General features: G+C 43.0%; 3 protein-coding genes across 3 annotated transcripts in view; 1 reads left to right on the forward strand and 2 right to left on the reverse strand.

The window, feature by feature from the left end:
- Nucleotides 1–1,145: 1,145 nt before the first annotated feature.
- LOC125426826 (E3 ubiquitin-protein ligase RNF113A-like) lies at nucleotides 1,146–3,731 on the reverse strand. Its single transcript, XM_048485607.1, has one exon. It carries the CDS (start codon nucleotides 3,675–3,677, stop codon nucleotides 2,658–2,660), a length of 1,020 nt encoding a protein of 339 aa, XP_048341564.1. The 5' UTR covers nucleotides 3,678–3,731; the 3' UTR covers nucleotides 1,146–2,657.
- Nucleotides 3,732–3,858: 127 nt separating this feature from the next.
- On the forward strand, nucleotides 3,859–10,016 carry RPL37A (ribosomal protein L37a). Its single transcript, XM_048485609.1, has 4 exons — nucleotides 3,859–4,182; nucleotides 6,398–6,526; nucleotides 8,836–8,918; nucleotides 9,851–10,016. The coding sequence occupies exons 1-4, from the start codon at nucleotides 3,859–3,861 to the stop codon at nucleotides 9,912–9,914; spliced, it is 600 nt and encodes a 199-aa protein (XP_048341566.1). The 3' UTR covers nucleotides 9,915–10,016.
- Nucleotides 10,017–15,472: 5,456 nt separating this feature from the next.
- Nucleotides 15,473–24,583, reverse strand: part of IGFBP2 (insulin like growth factor binding protein 2) — a 66,977-nt gene continuing 57,866 nt past the window's right edge. Inside the window, exons 3-4 of the mRNA XM_048485608.1 lie at nucleotides 22,205–22,345; nucleotides 15,473–18,533 (exon numbers count right to left, since the gene is read on the reverse strand). Coding sequence (XP_048341565.1) covers nucleotides 18,375–18,533; nucleotides 22,205–22,345 — 300 coding nt within the window. The 3' untranslated portion in view covers nucleotides 15,473–18,374. The remainder of the gene's footprint in view (nucleotides 18,534–22,204; nucleotides 22,346–24,583) is intronic.

Here is a 24,583-nt window from a genome sequence, read left to right on the forward strand (position 1 = left end):
GATATTGTTAGTTTTTTGTTATGCTAAAGCCTGTTATGCTAAAGCCTGGCTTTAGCTGCTTTTCTCTTTTATTACTTTTTTTGACAGGAAGCCAAAAAACTACATTTGGTTAAATCTCTGTTAAAATCAGTGGTTCTATGAATGAGTTTTATTACTTAGATATTTGCAGTGTCTCTGATTTTAAAGCCTCGCCACAGGATTTCTTAGGGAATGGGACACTCTTACCCATGCAATATATAAATTTTATTTTGTGAATTGAGAAGCTTTGGACAGTTCTTCTATTGTGGAACACATTTAAATACTTAAGAAGGAAGTTACCAAACTACTCAGTGCCTTTTGTGAGAAAAGCAGGTACATTCCATAAAAAACCACGCTAGGTGATGTTTAAATTGCACACAAAAGAGAACCAATTTTAAATCACTGATTAAGATAGAAAGTTTCCATTATTATGTAGATGCTTCCTAAATAAAAGTTCATATTAGTTGCTACCACAATAATGTATGCTGTAGGGTTTCAAGCCAGGACTGTTTTAGGCCATTCAGGGATCTTGACCACAGAATAGGTGTTACACCCAGGACAGGCTTTTGTAGCTGAGAACTGTTTGGCGTTCACTGGGTAACCTTAGGCCAGTTATACTCTCCAAAGCCCAGCCTTCCTGACAAGGTTGTTGTGAGAATAAAGGGAGGACAAGAGACTGAGGACAAGCCAGTTTGGTTCCCCAAGGGGGAGAAGCGGGTGTATGAATTAAATATATAAGTAAGTCAATAGGTGGGTGTATAATTTTTGTGGTGTACCACATCTATGGCTATTGACATGTGATTGGATAGTGAGTTTGGGGAGACCCAATGCAAACATTCCGATAATTCATAAGGATCCGTGCTTTGAATCCAGAATTGGGAACATTGGCAGTGCTATGAAGCAGTGCATCCATGCTTTCTGTAGTGTAATCTGTGCCCATGGATGTGATAATATGATCTGATAAATTAGGGGTGACCATGTGGAAATCCTGAGGATCTGTGGTTTGAACTACATTTTTTGCACAGTGGCAGGTGGTGGATGTGTGACTTTAGTAGTGCTTAACTGTAGGACATGGTCTATGACAAAAAATTTACTGTATTTCAATGTAAAAATCATGGATTTTTTTAATAAGCACAGTGTTTTATTATCAAATTGGACAGAAATAGTCAACAAAAGAGCAGTTAACAGTGAGGATAAAATAATAAAAGGCTATGACTGAGCACAGTTCTAGGCATTATTTTAAAATCCAGGCATTTCTCATAAGACTTGAGTCCAATAAAGTTTTACAGTCCAAGGCAAGGTTTTGTTAACAGGAAGGGTAGATGTGTCTAATCTTGCTAGGCAAAAACAGAATGAAAGATCTTCCCTATGTGCTCAACCTGGCTCAGTTAACCAATCAAAGGTATAGTAAATGATGTTACTTGCCCAATCAGGTCTGTTGGTACCCAGGTTATTCAACTAATCAGATATGTTTGCCAATTAGACCAAATGTCCTGCAGTTGCACTGGATCCTACTAAACAAACACTCTCTCATAGCTTGACCTATGAGCTATGAGATTAAATGTACCCACCCTCCTAGATTTTATGGCCTTGAAACTGTCAGGCCTAATTCTACGACCATGCCTGGGGTTACCTCCCACCTGGCCTATGTTTTCAGAGAAAGATACTTCCATTTTTTCTGGGCCTCTAACTGACCCATTGTTTGAATTGAATAAGAAACTATTTTAAAGGAACCAGTTTCTTCCCAGTCTCCCGTCCCTTTCTACTGCTGTCTTGCCACAGTGGGTGAAGATATTTGTTCCATTTAGTGTTTCCTCCTTCCTGCCCCAATGTTATAATTTTTATCTTTTTGTATGCATGCCCTTGCATGCATGCTCCGGTTTTAAGATATGAATTTATTACATACTAGGAGTAAAGCCCGTTGTGCTGAATACAATGGGACTCTAGACAGGTTACTTACAAGTTCAGATCTCCAGGCTCCATCTGGAGGCTGGCAAGCTGTTGGTGGGGCCTGCTCCTGTGTGCTAGATTCAGTCTGTCTAGCACACAAGATCAGGTCTGCTTTCCCCCCCACCTTGCTTCCCAAGACCTGGAGGTCTCGGGAAGGGAGGTGGGGGACTTGATCCGGGGTGGGAGTGGGCGATGGTGGGGGCTTCCACCAGGCCCCACAAAACATTGGCAGCTTACAATCAGTGCTCCATAGGGCCCAGGAAATGTGCTGGGGGTGGTGGTTGGAGGACAGGCAGGGGAATGGGGAGGTCATTGGGAGGGGGGTTGGGGCAGCAGGCCGCAAGGCATGACTTCCCCACTGCAGTGTTTGAGTGCAACAGCAAACCCACAACCAGTAGGTCCTGTGCACCCATTGGTTGAGTGTTCGTCATTGTAACACTTTGCATATTAGTTAATTATATAGGTAAAGATGTTCTTAACGTGTTAGCTACCTTGGTGGCCCTTATCAGGGCAGAAAGGCAGAATATAATCTTTGTAAAATTATTAAGCATTGCATGGAACAGCAGGAGGTTCCCATAGAGCCTCACCTCACGTGGAACCGCAAACCAGTAGAAACCAGATCATTTATTCAAATTACAAAACAGGCTTTTCAGGAAGGGATCTGAGGCAGTGATGAAAGCTGAGAATGGCTATTCTGGTTCCTCCTCAGCCTCTTGGGCTCCCTCTTCAACCTTGTGCTTCTCCAGCTTAGCTATTAGCTCTTTGGCTGGGCTGAAGACCCCATAGGTCTGCTTGTCACATACATAACATCGCTGGGTCTTGCGGTAATGTTGCAAGGCGCAACTCTCACAAAAGTAGTGTTTACACTGGGTCACCACTGGATTCTTGAAGGATCCTCTACAGATAAAACACTTGAATGGCAGCTCCTCATCATCATCACTGACTTCATAGTTTTCATCATCATTAACTCTGTAGCGTCCTTCATCCAGCTCCCGTTCAATTTGCCAGCCATGCTTATAATCTGACCTGTCATGGAGAAATTTACAGCTGTCTCCAAAGCCACAAAACCCAGTTTCCTTGTAATCTTTACAGATGTCAGGTTGGTAGTCCCACCGCACTGTGGCTCTGAGATGCTCCAGGGCTCGTATGGGTCCTTTTCTGACCATGCCTGAGGATGCATTCCCCATGGATGTATCCTTCACCTTCACATACTTTTGATAATTATTGATTCCATGGTAAATCTTATCATCTTCTTTTCCTCGGAGCTCCTCCTGGATTTGCAGACTACGTTCAAAGATGGCTTGAGCATCTTTCTCCTCTGTGTCCAGTTCATAAATGGCTGTTGCCCCCATATCCTCTGGACCCACTGGTTTCACAGATCTCGTAGACTTGTATGCGACTCCCACGCCCTCAGATATGGTCTCATCCTCGCTGTTGCTTGACCTGTAGGATGTCTTGTCCTCTACAATTATTTTGGTCTTCTGAATCATCGGATTGGAAATTTCTTCATGTCTCTCCCTCCTGACCACAGTGCTATCTTCATCGTTGCTGCTGTCGGACTCCCGGTCGTTTCTGGGCCTCTTGCGCTGACCCCTCCCTGGCGCGGGGTAACATTTCTTGAACAGGAAACTGCGAACAGGCTGAGCGTCCCCCATGCGGCTTAACTTTGCGGAGACGAAGACGCTCTTGCTCCTTCTGGGAGCAATCATATGAATGAGGATCAACTGAAAAACATTTAGATTTGATTTTCCCCAGTCCCTTTACCCAGCAGGTGATCTTACTTCGGTGCAGGCTGTACTTTCCACTATTTTCCGTCGGAGAATTGGAGAGTGTTACAAAGATTTCCCATTTAACTCCGAGGATCTCAAAAACAAGTCACGTTTGGCCGAAATGCATACTCTCCTTCAGCTCTACATTACATGTTTGTTACAAAAAGAAACTGGGGTCGTAAGTATGGGATGCAGCTTGATCTCAGGTCTGATGACTTCAGCGGAGACTACTAATCAGAGCGAAATTGCCTCAGACCAGTCAACCATAGAGCCGGACCATCTATGTAGGACTTCTAACAACTCTGAGAATACTTCCGCTTTTTACTCTATGGTTACGTCACGTGCTTATTCTCTTCCGTCTCCGCGAGGGGGAAACCGGGTTGACGGCGCGCGTGCGCAGTGGAGACTTCCTTCTCTTTCTGCGGGCCATAGCGGTGGCAAGATGGTGAGTTTGATTCTTTTCGCCTTTTATCGCTACTGCGTCGGTTTATCCGTCGCCATCCTCCTCGGTGTTTATTCCGCCTGTACCGGCGAAGTTCCCGGGTGGAGCTATGAGGCCCCGACTATCTGGCGCGCTGTATATTGAGAGCATCCTGGTTTGGGCCCTGCGTTGCCTGAAGCCGGCTTTTAGACGGGCTCCACGCCCCTAGGCCCTGCAGACATTTGTCCATGTCGTCTTTTTGTGGTCCTGGAGGTTCATATCTTAACCTGACGCGGGTTCGTTAGGTGGCTTTAGGAAACTAGGTTGCTTTTAGTCTCTCATTTCCAAGTCAGGGACTATATTTGTGCCGCCCCCGCCCGCCAGGTGAGACTTTTTATGAGGATCTCACAAAATACAAAACCGGATGTTAAGTGTTTGAATTTTTCAGGATCATTCACCTGACTGGATGTTAAAAGACCCTTCTCAAAATAACTAGTTTGATTTTAAGGTTTCCTACCTGCTTCTTGTGTAGACTTGAATGTATATGTGCAATTTGAGAATAGTAGCATTGTCCCACCTTATAAGCTTGTTGTAAAGATTACAGAGTGTTGCATAGGATATTTTAAACACTGAAAGTTTTATGCAGATGCTAGGTCAAAATACTGTTTTAAAATATTTGGTATTCCGTCTTTCTCCAAAGCAGTTTATACTATTAATTTTTTTAGTGATGAAGCATTTTTCTTCATTTGAAATGCAAGTGTTAGTTTGTATTTTAGACATATAGCTAAGGGTGCAGAATCACTACACCTCTGGGACAATTTAAAAGCTGATGGAATCTCTTTACTGGTAAATGTAACTTCTGTTGTGTTTTAAAAACTAGGTAAAGACTTCATAGCTAGTTTAGTTTAAGTTGTTTCATTCCTTACCTCTTCCCTCCACCTTCTTAGATTCTTACTCTAGGGTTAAATGTGTTTAATCTACAATGCATATGAATAATTACAGTAGCCTTTCCCAAATTCAGATGCTGGGTAATGACTCCATATATGCTTCAGGCAGAATTTTCAGTAATCTTTATGTAAGATTCTCCACCTTGTGATCTGTATCAGTTATTTGGGCTAATGTGGGTGTCATTGTATGTGTTCAGAATTGCTCTATACATTCTGTGATCCTATTTGAATTGTTGGAGATTAGATTTTAATAAAGTATGAACAGCTGAACCTTTGTCCTCTTGTGGGTTTCTCTGATAGTAGATTATCAAAAAAATTTTAGAAAGAGGGAGGTCTTGAGTCTGCATAGGGTGGGTATGAAAACTCCAGGTTGGGAAATTTCTGGAGTTTTGTGGGTGGAGCCAGGGAGTGCAGGAGCCTAAATGGAGTGTAATGCCATAGTCCACCATCCAAATCAGATATTTGTTCCAGGAGAACCAATCTCTAGTGTAGATATAAATTCTAATTCTGGGATGTCTCCAGGCCCCACCTGGAAGATGGCAAGCTAAGGCTGCTTAGCTTTGCTCCTGCATGTGGGATTTCTCAGTGACACCCGTCAGTGGGATTACAGGGGTTACAGAATAGTGGATAATAATAGTGCAGTCTGGGATTAGGTGGAATTGCATAAAAATGCCAGCTGGACTCTAAGACTATTGGGTGACTTGGGTCTTCTGCTGTCTGTTGGCTTAACTGACTTCACTGGACTCTTGTGAATTTAACATTGGATGCCCAATCAACACTGTTCTGAAACTTCGGAGACATGCCACATACAAATATGATGAAGCATCATAATAAGCTCATTCAGAGATAGCTATTGGATTTGGAAAATATTTTTATCCAGTACTTTAAAAAATCTTCATGGTCACTGAGTGGAGAAAATGTGGTAGAACCTAGAAAGAGGCCAGCATACTGTGAATTCCATAGCTTATTAAAAATGGGAGGTAGCAGGACCCGTCATACAGTCATCTCCTTTAATTTTTTTTAACGTGTCTTCTTGGGAGAGGAGAGTAGTCATGCTTCTGGCTTTAGCCTAGAATTGTGTTATATACATAACTTGAGCACAAATCCAACTGAACTCAGTGGGATTTGTTTCTGAGTGAACACACATATGGCCAAGCTGTGTAAAGTTCTTCCTTTTACAAGATCTAAATACTTGTTAAGTTTCTGAATGGCTGAGATACATGGCTGTAGGTAAATGCTCGTGACTTCCTAAAATTGAAAATTAAAAATTCTTTGTTATTTCACTGCAATAGGCCAAGCGAACCAAGAAAGTTGGCATTGTGGGTAAATATGGTACCCGATATGGAGCTTCCCTGAGGAAGATGGTGAAGAAGATTGAAATTAGCCAGCATGCTAAGTATACCTGCTCCTTCTGTGGCAAGGTGAGAACCATATTTGCTTCTAAATGTCTTTCATCCCTCAGTGAAGGTTTGCAAGCTCTGTCCCTTTCTGTTCAGAGGTGCTTTGTGTGCACATCTGCTTTAGAGCCTGATAGCTTGCTGTGCATTTTGTTGCTGTGGGGTCAAAGTGACTGTTCGAATTCTCTATGCTTTAATCTTGCCCTATTATAGTTGCGAAATTGCACTTGCTGTGACGGCATAGGATTGAAAACATACAGCATATAGGTGGGACTACAACAATTACCATCTTGCCTTCTCCCTCCATTCTCCCCCCACCCGTCCACTCCATTTTGAGATAATAGGTTCTGTTTTTATCTGCTCCTCTTTGTAAGATTTAGTAGGACTCAGTGAAAGTAGATGTTTTCATCTTCTTGTTTTAGTGGACGTATGTATAATTTAAAATTTGTAATGGGTGATTATAGCTGTTGTATTTATTAAGTATATATTGTCGTTCAGTAGGGGCAGTATAGAAATATAGTGAAATAAATACTTTAATTTCTTATGAAAATTACATGTGGTCAAAAGATAAAGTTGACTACAAATATATACTTGGTTTTGAAATCACTTAGTTTATGGCTAATATTTTAGACACCCAGAGCATTTATAGTGAAGGCACTACTACAGGAATTACCCATGAAGACCTGTGCTTTATATAGTACTGTGGAAGACACTTTCAGAATCATTGTATCATACTCATGTGATATGTGAACTAAAAAAACCTCAAGCAGCAAATGCCAGTTGTGTGCCAAATAAAAAGTGAGGATGTTCATTCCTGGGCTGAGTGTACTTGTAGAAAATTATAGTCCTAGAGAAGATATTCCCAAACCAGTTTTATTTACTGTTATTCCAGTTAATTATCTGCTCAAGCAGGGTTTTGTCTTATTCTGTGCATTTTTTGTTATAACTGTTTCAGCGTGTATGCTTTTCTCTAGTTTAACTGCATTGTTTCCGTCCAGTCCTTGTGGATGTCATCATAGATTATTTATTTTCGTAGGTACATCTTGCCTTACTTTTTTTCCGTGGGTGGAATAAAAGCGTGGTAAAATCAAAACTGTGGAGTAAGGATTATAAAACCTGTCCATGCAGAGAAACATTCAAAGCAAAGCATTATCACTGTTATTGGCTAACATCCCCATCCACACTGGAGGTGGCGGGCCACTCCCAATGATCTCCAGCAGCTTGGGGAGACTCACAAAGTGCAACAGCCTCCTCACCACCAAGAAACCGCAATGGACTTATGTCTGTACTGCTGCCTGCTAGTGTAACTCAGGCAAAGGCTGGGAGGATGCCAACTAACATTGGTTCCTCCCTTAGCCCTTCCCCTGTTATGCTGGTGGCAGTGGTTGGGACACTGGCGCAACTTCCAGGATCGCTTTCCAGTGCCTGGGGTGGCAATGACCGCATGCTCTGCTAGAATAAGTGTTTTGGAGAGGGCAAATCCTACAGCATGTCAGTGCACCACTCCCATGATTGGATTCACCCCCCCCCCCTTTTTGGATGGGGCTCTTATCCTGTGTAATCTGCCTTGAGTCTCAGTGAGGGTGGACATATAAATATATTAAAAATAAATATTCAGAAATACTGTGGCTGTTTTTTCTGTAGAGCATAGAAGAAAACTAATCTGGGAGGTGACAGTTCTTGTTGGGTCTCCTTGGAGATCTCACGCAGCCTCCTAAGATATTACTATGGAATTGGGCATACAGTCCTGCTTAGTTGTTGCCATTGCCACTGTGGCTAGCTATCTCCTTTGCTTTCTGGTCCGGGCTTAGGGCAGTTGGGCACCTTCTTGCTGTTACTGTGTGGTGCTGGTTATACATTGATTCACATTTTCTGAAGATTTGTATGTGAAGTTATGTGGCGAGACTGGAATAGCTAAAGGACCGTCATCTCTCACATGTCCTTGCCTGGGAGTTAAGAACACAGGGAGAGGCCCTTCTGACAGTCCTACTGTTCGACTGGGGGCACAAGAGAGGGCCTTTCCAGTAGCAGCCCCACAATTACATCCGGTCCCAGCACATTCAATCTTTAGAACTGCAATTATTATTTATTTTATTATTATTATTTATTTAATTTGTATACCGCCCGATCCCCGAAGGGGGATCGGCTATCCTAATTGAAATTTTAAATTTCCCTTTTAAAGTGTTTTATAACTTGGTTTACTTGTGTTGTAAGGCACTATGAATGTCATGTGATTTTAATTTTTGATTCTGCCTTGATGGGCCACATCCGAAACACCGGAAGAGTGTTGTAGTTTATGTTCTTGGGTGAAAAAAAATGTATCTTTCTTATAGACCAAAATGAAGAGGAAAGCTGTGGGAATCTGGCATTGTGGCTCTTGCATGAAAACAGTGGCTGGTGGTGCTTGGACATACAAGTAAGGAGCATTGTCTGTGTTGCCGTGCAGGGGGTGGGGATGCCTTTTTTTTTGGTCTTACAGGTGGGTGGTGTCATCTGGAAGCTTGATGATCTTATGATGAATGTTCTCTTCCCAATTTTTCAGCCTATAAGTAAGATGTGGGTATGAAGAAACATTTGGAAATCAATTTAACTGGTACTTGTTGAAGGAAAGGGGAGCTAGAGGAAGCAGAGCATCATTTCCCCTATAGACTTCTAAATCCTTCTCCTCTGTTCTTTTCTGTTCCTGTCCTTGTCAAAATAAAAAAGCTACATACATTGCAAAGGGTTGGTTGGGCTTTGGTACTTCTCAAAGTTCACTGAAGGCCATCAAAGCCAGGAAAGGCTAATGCTGGGGACTTCTTCTCTGTTCCTGGAATCTTCTGTACCTCGTCTCACTGAAAGATAGAAGCTCAGTTATGACCAAATATCCCTCTTCTTCCTGTGGAATGCTCTGCTATGGACATGGCTTTTCAAGAGCAGACCTACAAGTGGCACATTCCACAGGAAGAAGAGGGGTAGTTGGCCACAATTAAGCTTCTGTCTTTCAGTGAGACAAGATGTAGTTAAGCATCCCCCTTCCTGCAGCTTGTAGAAGTCATCAGTGAATATCCCTGTTCTCCAGCTGAATTCTACTCCTACCAGTAACCGCAGTATCAGAGAACATTGTTTATTTGCTGCAAGCACCAAGTTTTTATTGAATGCAGGAAAAAATAAAACAAAAATATTGTATCCAGATAAAGTTAATCCATACATACTTTGTGCATTTCAGTTAATGTTTTTTAGGTAAAAGCATGTGTGCTGGACAGAACTTGAAAAACTTGGCTAACTTATTAAAAAATTATTTAAAATATGCACAAACTGCTAAATATGTCTCCTTTAATGTACCTGTGATACTTCTGTTTCTTCCAGCACTACTTCAGCGGTGACAGTGAAATCTGCCATTCGAAGGCTGAAGGAGTTAAAAGACCAGTAGAAACCTCTTCTTCTCCTAACACTGTCTTATATGCTTCCAGTTTCTCAGTCTATTGTTTGGATGGTTGTTTTTTTGTCAATTAAAGGTGGTTGTGAATCTGGATTCTGTTTCTTTTTTATGTAGAAGTGTTTGATTGTACAGCTGTTCTTTGTTTTTTTGTATTAGTGTTCACCTTTCCTTTTGAAAAAAGTGTTTACCTTTCCTTTTAAACCCTTTACTAGTTGCTGAAAAGGTCCAAAGCAAGATCTTGGTTGGGTTTTTTGGCATCTATAGAGTGTAGCAATAGCTAGAAATCTTGCATTATTCAGAGAATTTCTTCTGTGTTTTTTTTCCTCCACATTAGTAAAATGTAGTGAAGAGATTTTGCATATATGTGCATTCCAAATCATAACCAACGAGCTGGCACCCACAAGGAACCTATGGGGAATAGGACATCCCATCCTCCTGCCTTCCTTTCCTTCCCTCATTCTGTGCCATTGTTTCCCCCTCTCTGCCCCCACCCCTTATCTGTCATTCTTCCCTTATTTCCTTTCTCCCCCCTAAACCCTTTCTATCCTCACTCCCTTTCTTCCTCACCCTTTCTCAAATAATCCCCCCTTTTTTGCCCATCATGGCATTGCCCCTGGAGCTACAATTGCAGCAAAGATCCAGTAGGTTTCATGTAGGCTGGCATTGTCTAGTGATTAATCTATGCATGTGCAAGCAATGTTTTTGTTTTGGGAAGAGGGATTTAAACTGCTGCAATGTTTTTTTTAAGTTTTCAGATTTTTCTGCAAACCTGGGTTTGCAGAATTATCAATGTATGCTTGATCCGCAAGCTCACACTTAATTGTTAGAGTATGAGATTTACATTATATTGTCCATATGGCAGACATGGGGCTTTTGGATCAGATGCATTCAACAGGTTTTACATTGAGAGTGTATTCCTTAGGCATGCATGAGCCTGATCCAGATTGAAAGGGGGGGGGGATTTTAAATTCCCCCTACACTATTATCTAAATCTGAAATTCCCTTACAAGGCCACTACTCCCCCCCCCCCCCCAAATTAGGGAAACTTGTTTGTAGCGATCAGTGATATGAGTTTCCTCAGTGAACAGATCAAAGCTATCCCAGTTAATTTCAGGAGCGGAAAATAATGGAGGTGAAGCGTAAAGTCCCTTTTCACACCCCTTTTCATATGTGCTGACTTGAATCAGTTTTCAGGTCTTCTCATACCCTTTGACAAAAAATCAAAATATGGTGATAAAAGAAGAATTTTAACAGTTACACTTGCTCAATTCAAAAGTAACCATGGTTAATGACTGCTGGAAAGCATGCCTCTCTGCTAACAGTGGTTTTTTGTACTGTATCAAACCAGAATCTGAAACTACACTTTGAGGATAGTTTATTAGCTGGAGTTCATCCTAACTCGGTTTTTGTGTTTGTGATGAGAGAATATGGATATCCTGACTTGTTCCCTGAACTAGTGTTGCAAAGCAGGTTCAGAATGTCAATCCGGTATCTGTGTGGGGAAAGAGCAACACCAGTTTTTTAAATCTATATCATTTGTCTAAATTTCAGTAAACCAGAAATACTCTCTGAAAATCTGATTGCTTGGAAGGGTGGACTGGAATCGATAGAAGGAATAGGTTGGAGGTTCCTGGTTATTCAATCATTTGATTGTTTGTTAAAAGCTGCAATTGCCAAGCAATCTAGTCTGCCATTTTGGTGTCTTTTCAAATACCAAAATGTCTCAAGTGTTTACCTTTTACCTTTTTAAACCCTTCACTAGATAGTTAAGCACAGAAAACACCATCTAATGTAATACATGGAGAATAAAGGTTTCATTAAAAGATGGAGCCACAGAGATTAAGAGACATAAGTACACTTACAAAAATATGGGTCAGGAGCCACTCCCTCCATGTGCAATGCAGGACTATGGGATTATTCAAGGACACGTGTGCCAAAGTTTTCCACTCCACTGTTGTTTGCACTGTGGTGAGCTCAGCACAACATCTTCCTGTTCAAAAGCAAATGGAGCTCGTTCCTCTTGTATATGGGAATACCAAGTTGTCGGCCACAAATTAGTTCACTGGGAATATCCAATAGATACCCTGTAAATGCCTCCAATATTGTTCCATGCTGTGATTTTTAATAGCAAAGGCAGTGTCATTCATATGCGTTGTGAAGTCACAGTTGCTCAGGTACAGCACACAACATTTGAGTTCTCAGAAAATGTGATCTCACTACGACACTGAAGTACAAGCTTGAAACATACTCATAAATACCCGAAGCTTCCTTATACTGAATCAGACTTTCTGTCCGTCAAGGTCAGTATCGTCTGTGCTGACTGGTGAGTGGAGGACTTTCACATCATCTGATCCCTAATTGGAAATGTCGGTTTGAACCTGAGGCCTTCATGCCAAGCAGATGCTCCTCCCCCCACAAGCCATGATTTCCTGCCTCTGAGGAAACCTGTTAGCAGCTAAACTCCATTTTGGTTTCAAAACTGTACGTGGCTTGGCATTTGCACACCGGAAGGACCCCTTTTCTCCATAGACATATGCACCATTACAAGCAGAGCAGCATTCCTTGTTATTGCAACAGATGAGGTTGGTGGTAAGAACTGACCTGCCTTTTGCATCAATCACCCTTAAACTAGAATCTCCTTTGGGAGAAAGTTTGCAAAGTCTCTTCTGAGATATGTAAGGTATGCCAAACAGGCCAGGGATTTAGCAGATTTCCAGTTAACCTTTGTTGACTCTTCATATGTTTAACTGGGGTGAAGGAGACTGAACTTCTAGAAAAGGGGGGGGAATGCAAGAGAAGCAAGTTGTGGAGGGTGTGTGTACATTCAGTTGTGAAAAGGTTCCACAGCAGAAAGGGTATTAGAGCCAGGACAAAGTAGGGTTCAGTCCCTGCAATAGTTATTTTTATGGCTGCCCAGTTGGAGATCTTGAGTCTTGTACCTTAAAGAAACAGAAAAAAGTATTCCTCGTTCTTCTCATCACTTTGTTTACCATGAAGCTACAGCCTCCCCCTCTAAGCGTTCACAAACACTGGGAATTTGACACAGCCTTGCCAGTGTTACTGCTATGTCAACCATAGAGTGCTGACACTTGGGTTTCTTAGAGCTTTCCTTGATTACTTTCTTAGGGCATCTTCCATTAAGTTTTGTTAAATATCATTGGTAGTATTGAGTTCACATGCTTGAGAAATGCAAATCCATGAGTTGCTGTGTTGACTTGTTCAGGCTTCAGTTTTGCAAAAGGCCTCATGCGGGAGCTGCAGCTCTGTTAATTTCTCCAAAGCTTTAATTGGTCTTTTCCTTCAACTCCACATATCAGATGGGGCATCTTTCAGAATGGATTTTTTAATGTATATATAGAAGCAAAGGAAGATCAAAGGGAACTTGCAAATTCTTAGCTTTTATGGCAGGATGTATTATTTTATTTTCAGTTAATTTTAGCTTTTAAAATTCTTAAGACTACGTACAGGATTTCATTATTTCCATTGGTTTCTGAGTGAAATACAATCTTTACTGGAATTTTTGCTTCCCATTCAATGAGTATGAAATTGCCAGAGACTGCATCCACACCTAGTCAGAATTTACACTTGTCGGAGGAAGGATTGTAGATCCTTTAAATGATTGCTCAGGGTATTTGGCACAGCAGGCCTGAGATGGTTGCAGAGGCTAGCTGTGCTAGTTTACAGAAGAAAAGCTAGCTTTGAATTCACTAGACCTCAGAGTTTGCATTTTGGTTCTGATATAATTCTCCAAATGAACTTTTCAATGTTCCAGCAATCTTATTTTCAGTATCGGAGGGTAATTTACAAATTGTGTTATGCCCAGAATAAATCTTAGAACAACTGGAACAGAATTTGCAACAATTATTTTTTTGGAATGCTCCAAAGTGTTTTACATCATGCCATAAGAGGGCATGAATTACAAGAGAGGTGTTCAATCGAGTTATATGTTGGCCTATGTAATATTTCTACATGGCCACACCCTGTAAATTCTCTCTCTCAAATCTTTAAAGAAGTAAACTCTGTTTCTCCCTCTTCTCCCTTCTTTTTGTCAAATTGGTAAGAAACTTTGAAAAGTAACATTTTTTTCCTTAAAAGTCAACTGAGGAATAGGACAGACATATATGTGTTTAGGATTGGTGTCTCAGGTACACCAATACTCTGCTATCTACACAATACTGTTTTGAGAGGGATCAGATTATTTTAAAATGAAAGTTTTAATATACAGGCTATTGACTGGAAAATACAGGGCTTCACTTTGAACTTGAGGCAAATCTCAATATCTTCATTAGCCACTAAAGCCCTGCAAAAATTGAATGTTTCCAAAGGGCATTACGATTTAGTGCTGAATGTGTGCTTTAATCAAAGAGGTTTTAACCTCCATGTGTCTGAGTCCCAGCAACTGCCTCAAAAAAGGTTTTCATAGGCCATTTAATTATTTTTCTTGCAGAGGCAGGCCTTTGACAACCAATGAGAGCAGGAAGAACAGAAATATGTAATAGATAGATCTATATCAGCACTCCCCCCCCCAAAAAAAAACAGTGGGGGGCGGGTAAGTAGTCTTTTTTTTAAACAAAAACTGAAGCTGCCCCCTTCTGCTCCATACCCTTGATGATCTTTGATGCTGCCTGAATCACATTATCGGAAGTAAGCGAGGCCTGGAGAAAAAAGCTTGCTGCAGTACAGCAGAGTGAAGCTCTGGTACACAAGTATAGCCTGTGCATTCCTCTTTTTTTTAAATAGACCCTCACACCCTATGTATTGTCAAGGGTATGAAACTGGCTGTTGTTAAATGAAGTTTGCTGTATGTGTTCATGTAATGTTGGTAAGATGACAAAGAACAGTGCATTTCATAAGAGGGTGGACAGAATACCATCTGCCCTTTGTCCCCCAGTTGGCTGAAAATTAAGCTTAAGGAGAGAATGCTGCTAGAACATGGCCATACAGCCCGGAAACCACACAGCACTTAAGCTTCCAATGTTTCTTTCTTTGAAGAAAATGTATATAAAAAGGCTACCCTTAGGTCTCCTACCAATTGAAAAAAGGGGGATCTGAAAGCATGTGAAAGTTCTACCATCTTTTACCCCACAATACACCATCTGCTAGAGGACTGCTCCATACACTGGATTCTCAAATACCTGGGCATAAAGATGCTATTTAAAAAGAAACGGCCCCAGTCCATTATGAACAGGAGTCTTGAGGCACTTGAAAGACTAGAAAGTTTTCATTCCAGCATAAAGCCAGCTGAAACAAGCATAAAGCTGCCCCTCTGGAACAGTCCATGCCCATGATTATCTGGGCAGCTTTATGCCTGTTTCAGCTGGCTTTATGCTGGAATGAAAAGCAACATGTAAGGATGACCATCTTCCACTAGAATAAGTCGCAAAGAATCATCACTGAGCAGAACAGATGCCACGAGTCTGAGCAGACAGTGACGCCAGCTTAAGGTCTGCAATGCTGTTATGATTTTTGAGACAAACCTGAAGACTGCTGCTGCTCTTGCACCAGATAGGCATTGTTCATTAAATTGGAAAAAGGCAAGACCAATGTTGTTTGGTGTCCCATTTAATTTATTCCAACTTTCTCATAGTTTGGCAATCAAAAAAAAAGGAAAAGAACTGTGATTTCTAAACAGATACAAATTGCAGCTGAGAGCTGATGCTTGCAAGGTTTACATGGAAAAGCAGTCCAATTCATAAACAGCACCAATTTGTCTTCTTTTACTAGGCTTCACAATGTGAAATCTGAGTGTTTCTCACGGAGGTGGGACATCCCAGCAATACTGATGGATGCTCTTGGCACTTATAAGAGTTCTTTATGTCCATCACTATGCAATTCAGAGGCTTGTGACATTCCCCACCAAGGCACAAATACTACGGTTCTCATTGGGTCCTAAATAGATAGGAGTATTAAGGGAAATTAGACAGAAATGTTTTTTCTCAGGGGTGAGTGCAGAATTCCAAAGTATTAATGCTGGTTCTTGTTCATGAGCAAGGGGTGTGTTCATCAAGCACGAAAAAAGATTTTCATGCTCGGCCTATATCAAGAAGTATCATAGGGTTTTGCATCACCAGGTGGACGTGAGTTGACCTTCATTAAAGCCATCTTCTATTGCAAGTGGTTCTCCTGTTTCACTTTTTACTGAACCACTCCAGCTCTGCAGACAGTGTACAGCTTTTCCAGCGTTTCCACCACTGATCAGTCTCGCAGAGCTAATCCAGCTGCTTTACCAAACTCTGGTTTTCCTATCATGGCATAACTAAGTAGTTAATGCCAGGAGACTTTCAAAGCCAATTCGCATGTTTCCAGAGTCCTTGTGACTCTGTGCTGCAAGGTCTATGTTTCCCAGGCAGATGTGGGCCTGTTTCAGATTAGGGCCACAACACTCATAGTGATGGGACCTCAGCCTCCCCCCTTATGCCACTTTCTTGATCAGAAGCAGCCCTAGTGAGCCTGTTGGAGAAATCAGTGTGTATTCCCCCTTTTTTTGCCGTGTCAACTTTACCTCACAATGTGGGTAGAGAACAAATCCTTCCCCATGCACACTGGAGTCCCAGTCAGGCTCGCACACACCTAGGAAGCATAGAGCTCAGTGAACATGGACTCTGAAGTCCTCTTAACAATACCTTAGGCCTTTGTAATGTGAACTGGCCCCTCAGTTGCTGGCTGGATATTTTGCCATAATGTTTAAATCTCATTCCTCTTTTTCCAGCTACTCCCTGCCATGCAAACCAAGACAAAGGTTACCTCCTATAGGCCAATTCTCTTAAGGCAGGGGTCACAAATATTCGTATCTTAAGTGGTAACTCACTAACAGTAAGTTGACATGCTGTTTTTAACAGTGCTCTCTCAGAGATAGTAATTGACAATTTTCACAGGGGGCTGTTTCAGATCAACACCAGCCTGTGAAAATGAGGTATAAAGTTAATGGCTTGTATCCTGCCATCTGCTCCCAATGAAAAAAAAAAGGGGGGGATTTCTGATTCCTCCCTCCCACCGCCAATCCCTATGATACTCAAGAGGGCCAATGAAGCCCATTAACAAAATTTCAGGGGACTGCTGTAAAGGAAGAAGCAGGAAAGTCGTGCTTGGGGAGTACCCCCACTGCTCATGGATCTTGTACAACACGAGCCTTTCTCCTGAGCAAGACTATACCACTTCAACTAATGTTTTAAAAATCCACTCAAGTCCCTGCAGCTAATAGTTACTCATGACTCTTACAAAAAAGGAAGAAATGTATACTTATCTGCTTTTCTTCTCAAATATATTGCATTGTTTAAACAAAACAAAAATATCCAGCCTCCAAAACAATTACACTGCATATGAACCTATCGATTGCCCTGTAAATACAAACTGGTATATATAATACAAGAAATCCTCACTCCCCATGCAGCTGCCAAGTACTTACCAGCATTTGCATGTTCCATTAGCAGAAGCAAATTGAGAGTGTGAAACCATGGCAGAGCAACATTAATCCAGTCTGGGGAGCTGAATATTCAACACCACATCCCTCTCAGCTCCAAAGTATTATTTAACAAAAGGAAGAGACAGTGGCAACAGCTTAGAAGTCTAGGTTTTATATGGGTTTTTGCTTTGGGGGGGGGGGGAGGACGAAATAGAATTCCCCCCTCAATCCTTTTTTTACTTCGACTCTTCTTGTGACCAATCCAAGAAAGGATACCCGCTGGTATTAAAGTTTCGGTACTTCTCAAGATTGAAGCTATAAAGGCAATGAAAGGCATGGGAGGAAGCCGGATGTTGCCCCACAGATCTTAATGATTAGTTCAGATGGACGATGAGACTGTAATTCATGTTAAGTGCAATGTCTGATGGGAAAATATGGTGGCCTGGTACAGCTGCCTTCCAGCCCACACCTCCCAAGAAGGAAAGCAGCATTCCAGTGTAAGGGCTGTCTGATTGACAGGGAAGTCTCTTCACCTTTCATGTATGTTACAACGCACTATTATGACAAAGGGGCTAATGGGGACAAATCGCCAGGGCTCCATGCAGCAGGCAGTGAACTGTATTTACAATCTTTGGTGTATGTCTGAACTGGGAGGTGGTTGAGACACAGATTCTCTCATTCGGCCTGACAGGAGCATGATCACCCTTGGTTATTTAGGGGGGTGGGTGATGGTAATGAATAAAGGGTTGTACAGCCAAGAGGGCACATCTGCCCCCATGCCCATTAAGTTTTTTTTGCACAGCTTGCTAGTGGCAAGTCTGCTCGTGAACAGAAAAGATGCTATTCTCAGCTCTTTGGCAGCAAAGGCGAGAAGCCAGTCCCTCCCTAGCCAGCCAGGTGTGCAAGCAACCAAGAGGCACATGAAGTCAACGAAAAGCTAAGATCTCTTGGAATTATGAAAAACCCAGAACAAATGCATTGAAAACCCATGTAAAATCCAGCACTAGGGCTAGGCCAAGCTGCCTGCCAGTGAGTGGCAACATGTCCTTCTAGTTCACGTGTGCTCCTCGGTCCTCTTGCTCATGCCCAGTGTAGAAGAGGTGGCATTCAGGATCTCCTCGGATTGTAGGGGCCCCCTGAATTTTTTTCCCAGTGTTGGGGTTAACACACCAGCATTCTCCTCGCTGGCCATTCACTGACATCTTACACTAAACAGAGGGGAAGAGGAGAATGGAAAAAAATGCAGTTAGCTAGAAGCAAACTTTATGTAACACCACACACAGCAAGCTCTATTTAGGCTACTGCTTATAGTTCCTGGATTTACAACATCAGTAGACCATAGGCTTAGCAGGAAATGGCAAAATAGCCAAAGGGGAATGCAGGCATTTCAAGTATTTTCTAGACCAGTTGGCTGCTTACAGAATAAGCTATTTTCCCCACCGCCTTCCTCCCTACATGGCAGTCATCACTGCATGGGGGGAAACGATTTATTCCATCTCGTGAAACATATCAATTTTAATGGCACATATCAATTTTAATGCCAGGTTATCGAATGTCTGCCTGCCAAGGTATGCTGTGGTATACAGAGTGCAAGGCTCAAATGCTGGGCTTTGACAAGTGGGAGATCCTAGCTTTAAATCTGCCAAGAAGCACACCTGGTGACTTTGGATCACTCACTTGTAGCCTAACCTACTTCACAGAGCTATTATGAGAACCACTACTCAGCCGCTCCAAGTTTCTTGGAAGAATGGCAAATGTGATAGATACAGTTTGACCAAGAAGGCATGACACTTGTGGATGGTCATTGCAACATCACTCTACATCAAAGTATGCAGCCCCTCTCTGCCCCACCCCCCAGGAACCAGGTCTGTATTTACTAGGGAGCCAGTTTCTATGGGGTGGAGGCTTTCAGCGCGAAAAACAGCCAGCCCTGAGGAAGAAACGCAGAGGCCGTTTCCGCACGGCCCATTAACGACGGCCTGGGGGCGCTAAAAACGCCGCCCCCAGGCCGCCGTTCGCACAGGCGCCGCTGCTGCAACGCAGCAGCGGCGACCTGACTCTGCTTCCCTCCCCCCAGGGCGGCCTCAGGCCGCCCTAAACAACAACCCTTTAAAGGGTTGTTGTTGGGGAGGAAGCGTCTTCCCGGCGGCGCGGTGCGAACCGCGCCGCCGGGAAGCTGCTATCTCCCTCTGCGCCCCACTCACTATGTCCTCGTCGTTGTCTGCTGGGCGTCGCAGCCCCGCCCACACTGTCCTCCGACCTCCAGGGGTCGGAGGGCAGCGTGGGCGGGGCTTCGATGCCCAGCAGGCGACGACGAGGACATCGTGAGTGGGGCACAGAAGGGAGAAGAGGCGGCTCCGCATGGCCGTCTGTCGGCCTCTGCTTGGCCCGTTCGCATGCTTGCATGCGAACCGGCTTCCGCCCCCACGCCGCCAGAACTCTTGGCGGCATGGGGGCGAATGGAGGCCGTGCGGAAACGGCCAAAGCTAGTTTGGAGGAGCTGGAACTAACATTGTGTAGTTGCAGGCACATGCCTCTTTCCCCCTTGCTTCTGCTGCAAGGGACAGCAAAGCTCACCTGTGGCAAGCACTATCCTCTCCCAAATCCATGCAGGGTGCAGAAGAAGTCAGATTTAACCAGTTCTTATTTATTCACTACATGTTTATCATGCCCTTACTCAGATGCTTAGCGGCAACAGGGACATGCGGGGCGGCTTGTGCAGGGCGCCGCCACTGCATCACGTGTTGGGGCGGGGGACATTTTGGGGCAGGATGTGGTGTTTTGGGGGTTGGGAAGGGGAGGAAGGTGGCCCGCGGGTAGCTCATGCCCCGGGCGCAGTTTCCCCTCCCTTCATCACTGCCCTTACTCTGGAGAGTTTCAGGAAGCATACATCAGACTACTTTTCTTCATTTTTATCCTCATAGGCTGAAAGTACATGATTGGTCCAAGGTTACCCGGCAAACATCTGTGGCAGTGTGGGGATTCAAATCTGGGCCTGTCTCTAATCGTACACTTTAATCACTACACCAAGCAGAATCTCTTAAATAGCAGCCATGAAAGGAGTTTCCTGCTGGCCAATGGAGAGGCAAAGGATGAAAAGAATGGGGAGGAGTCTTATGGAAAGAAACTAAAAGGACTTATCTCCCTCGGGTACAGATATCTGATGGAGGGAGTTTTGTCTCTGGAAATGCTTATACACCAAAATTCTTCTTGTTCTCTGTGGTGCTAGTGAGTGTGAATCTAGCTTGTAGTATACTGAAGTGCACAGCCATTCTTCCCATTTACTACCAAGCATCAACTGGAAATATGTAACTGAAGGTACACTTGTATTTTCAGTACATCTCATTTCAAAAATAAATTCCATGGCTAACAGCTGCCCTGTTAATATGTAGGCACCACAACCATATTATAAGGCTACTGATATCTCCATTTTGTGCTGTATAGAAACTGAATCTGAGAGAGACCATGACTTGCCCATGGCCTTCAGAGGCATTGCTGCAGAACAGGGGTTTGCTGAATGCAGATCTAAGTCCAACAGGCTGATCTAGGCCACCATCTGGGACTTGCACGAGTAACTGTATGGCCAAAGGCGATGAAACGGCCATGTGCACCTACATGCAGGATTGCTCAGTCTGGCAATCATATGGAGTCAGTCCCTAATATTAGTATAGGCAATCTAAACCACTGCTTCTTGCTCTTTTCCCTAGCAACAGAGACTGGCCCAAAGGGTGAGTTCTCAGCTACGATAAGAGCACATGTCTTGGTGCAAGACAAGGCAGTGAACATATTAGGCTTTAATAAACACAGCTAACTCCCTTTAGGGAACTAACTCATGCAAGTAGGATTAACCACAGCTGTAGGGTGTGGGCATGTGAAGATAATTAGAACCTGGGGGAGGGAGTTAAATTGGGATTGCCTCTTTCATCCCAAAGAGGATGAAATCAAAACAGCCCCACCCTGCCAGCATGATTATACCCAGGCTGTTCAGCAGCGTCACTGCAAATTTTGCTAGCTTGTCTCTAGAAATGGGAAATGTGCAGCGATACATCTTCTTGTACTGTTTTTCAAGGAACATATTAAAAGAAATTGCCCGTACTACTCCTGACCAACTGAAAGGGACAGAAAGAACTCCCAGTTCCATGATCAGTATCCCAGCTTCCCAAGAGGTGCCGCAGGGTAAGAAGCATGTAAGGCCAACCCAAACCCTTTAATCCCTTCAGAGGCTGGTACAATCCATAATCATGATGGATGATGAGTGGGCTTTCCTGCACTCAATTTTAGGAGGGCACAAGCATCCCCACTCAGCAGCAAAGGTGATCTTGGATCAGACACTGTCCCTCAGCATAACCGACCATGCAGGGTTATGAGGATCAAATGGAAGAGAAGGGAATAATGTGTACCATCCTGAGATCCTCGGAGGAAGACCCAGCAATGTACACAAGTGCCACCAAGTTGCAGCTGACTTATGGTGACCCCACCAAGGGGCTTTCAAGGCAAGTGAGAAGCAGAAGTGGTTTGCCATTGACTTCTTCTGCAAGGTCTTCCTTGGTAATCTCCCTTCTGAGTATTGACTCTGCTTAGTTTCTGAGATCTCATGAGAGTAGGCTATACCTTGCTGCCATCCTACCCAAGAGCTTGCTCTCCATTGAGGTTTCTTCAAGAACTATTTAGCTAGAAGCCATCAGATAGATCTCTGGCCTGATTCTGCAATGGACTTCCTATGTTTCCCAAGCTCTGCCACAAATGCTGCAGTACATGTGCTGCTCCTGTTAAGGTAACATGAATCTACAAGGATCGGCACTGGCTGAGCCACCCTGCAAAGCTGGACCAGAGTTACTGATCCCTGAAACAGTAGCCCCTAAGCACTCTCCTCACTTGCCTGTTTGAGATTGTAAAGGCCTTGCTTGTCACAGTTTGGGATATTCAGCGAATAGAGGTGCTCCAATGGACCACGTTCATCTGGCAGTCGCATGGTTGAGATACGTTCCAAGACCTGATCCAATTCCTGCTGGCAGGGAGTCTGCAAAAAAGCCAAGAGAGCAAAATGAAAAATCAGTCAGGACAAAACTATGATTTCAGTCAAAGCAATGGCAAGGACAACTGCATTTGCTTTTCTTTGATGCATGTTAGGCAGAGTCAAAGTCTTCCACCAAGGGCTGGACAGCAGGAAGATGTGGCTTTCACAGTTCTGTCTTTGCTCAACAAGCCACTCCCACTCCAAAGCACCAGCAAAACTAACACAGCCCACTTTGCCTATAGTTATTACCATCTCAAGGTTGCTGATTCCCAAAATGAGAAATGACGGATTCATACTTTGTGATAAATTGGTGATTTGCCCAGGGTCCAAACAAGCTATATAATTAGCACATATATACACATGTGACTGACCTCCCTAAACATGCCACACCAGCTTGCCTCTCTTTCAAGAAAAGATGTGAAAACAAACAAAAAGTGAAGACAGACTCCTGAAGAATGAAGTTGGATTTTCTCCTTCTAAATATTCTACTTCAGACAGGTCAGGAACAAGGAGTTTTAAGTTCCAAGTGTTTTAAAAGTGTTTTAACATTGCTTTCCCCTATCTCCTACGTAATAATGTCAGAAGGAAGTGAGCTATATACCCAACTCCCAGTGGTGGGATTCAAACATTTTAACAACAGGTTTTGATGGTGGTGGGATTCAAATAATGACTGTTAAAAAGTATTTAAAATATTTTTAATATCACTTTTTATTTTAAGTATTAAAATATTAATACTTAATAAAAATATTAAGTATTTAAAAAGTGAAATTTTAAATTTTAACAACAGGTTCTACAGAACCTTCGGAACCCCCTGAATCCCACTTCTGCCAACTCCCCTAGCATCAATAACTAAGGAGATTAAACTCAGATCAAAAGCTATAATCCTCAGAGGAACTTCAACTGATGCTGCTTAAAATAAAACTTTTCAGAGAAATCCACCCCCACTATGCTCACAAAAAAAAGAAAGAAAGGCTGAACTGAGTCTAATATGGAAAAAGACAGAAGATCTTACTATTATCTTTTGGTTCAACTGTATTTATTTAAAGTACCTGTAGAAGACTGTAGTTGCATGTATGCAATGAGTGTTCTTCCAGTGAATTTATGCCACTGGATCTGCTAACCCCTATTAGGAATATACATATTGTTTCCCAAGATTAAAAATAATTATTTTTCTGCAAACTGAGGAGAATCCCTAGGCAGAAAAATCTGAAATATATGAAGCAGCAAATTCTGCACTTGCATGGACTTTGCAACTCCAATATCAAAAGCTCACCAAGATTTTGTGAGGCCATGGTCAACATGCCAAGTGAGGTTTTAAAAAGGAATCCCAGAGGGAGAAAGAGCAGCAGCAGCACTGGCTGGATCAGGAGGGTGCGGAGGGGAATAGAAAGATGAGGAGTCAGGATCAAGGGTGGGGGAGTGATAAGGAGGGCAAGGACAGTATTTGGAGCCATAATTAGCTGGGTGTTGGAGGAGTGTTGAAGCAGAAAATGCAACCCCCACCCCCAACTGCATTAAAGCCTCTTGCCACCATTCCCAAATAATGCAACCTGATCAGGGTGCTGCATCTTATTTATCTGATCTAGCCACTAACACTCCCCTCTCTTTAAATGTCTCCCTTTAATTTTTAAAACATAAAGGCCACCCACGAAGAATGTCTGCCAAATCCCTAACACACACACACTCAGCCGCAGTATGTCTGAGAGACACACTGAGTACCAGTTTTAAAATGCTGCTACTCCAGTTTCTAACCAAGGAAGCATCCTTAAAACCTTTCAGCCACTCAGACTATGTGGAAGCAGTCAGGGAATAGTGACGCCAACTAGACCAGTGTGAGTAGCAACCAAAAGCACAGTGAGGGAGAGAGAGAGAGGAAAGCCCCACAGTTGCTCAGGTGCCACCCAAGAGGAGTGACTGTGGAAGCAGGATCAGCAAGCTAGTCAGTGGGGAAAAGATTAACTGCTAAACTCAAAAAGCTTAAAACGACTATTCCTGCATGGGGGTTGCTAATACCAGTTGATATACTGATGGAATTATTTGGAGTGAAATCCTTCCTCTTGGGCCCTACCAAAATATATCAACTCAAAGAGGAATATTCTGTTGTTGTTTTTTTCATTTCACCCACTTATCACCTGTTTCTCTGGGTCTGTTGCAGCTTCAGCATTTTTAGCCGTGGAGGGCGGTAGGGTGGGTGAGCTTTACAAGGCCTGCTATTCTTTTTCTCATCTATATCAAAAGGTT

This window comes from Sphaerodactylus townsendi, linkage group LG02 (genome assembly GCF_021028975.2).
Source record: "Sphaerodactylus townsendi isolate TG3544 linkage group LG02, MPM_Stown_v2.3, whole genome shotgun sequence".
Lineage (NCBI taxonomy): Eukaryota > Metazoa > Chordata > Lepidosauria > Squamata > Sphaerodactylidae > Sphaerodactylus > Sphaerodactylus townsendi.

Bases quoted from the DNA above. Each gene is read 5' to 3' on its own strand.
- LOC125426826 (XM_048485607.1), bottom strand. From the start codon at position 3,677: ATGATTGCTCCCAGAAGGAGCAAGAGCGTCTTCGTCTCCGCAAAGTTA.
- RPL37A (XM_048485609.1), top strand. From the start codon at position 3,859: ATGCATACTCTCCTTCAGCTCTACATTACATGTTTGTTACAAAAAGAA. The intron at 4,183-6,397 runs GTGAGTTTGATT...TCACTGCAATAG, and splicing joins GCCATAGCGGTGGCAAGATG to GCCAAGCGAACCAAGAAAGT. The intron at 6,527-8,835 runs GTGAGAACCATA...TCTTTCTTATAG, and splicing joins CCTGCTCCTTCTGTGGCAAG to ACCAAAATGAAGAGGAAAGC.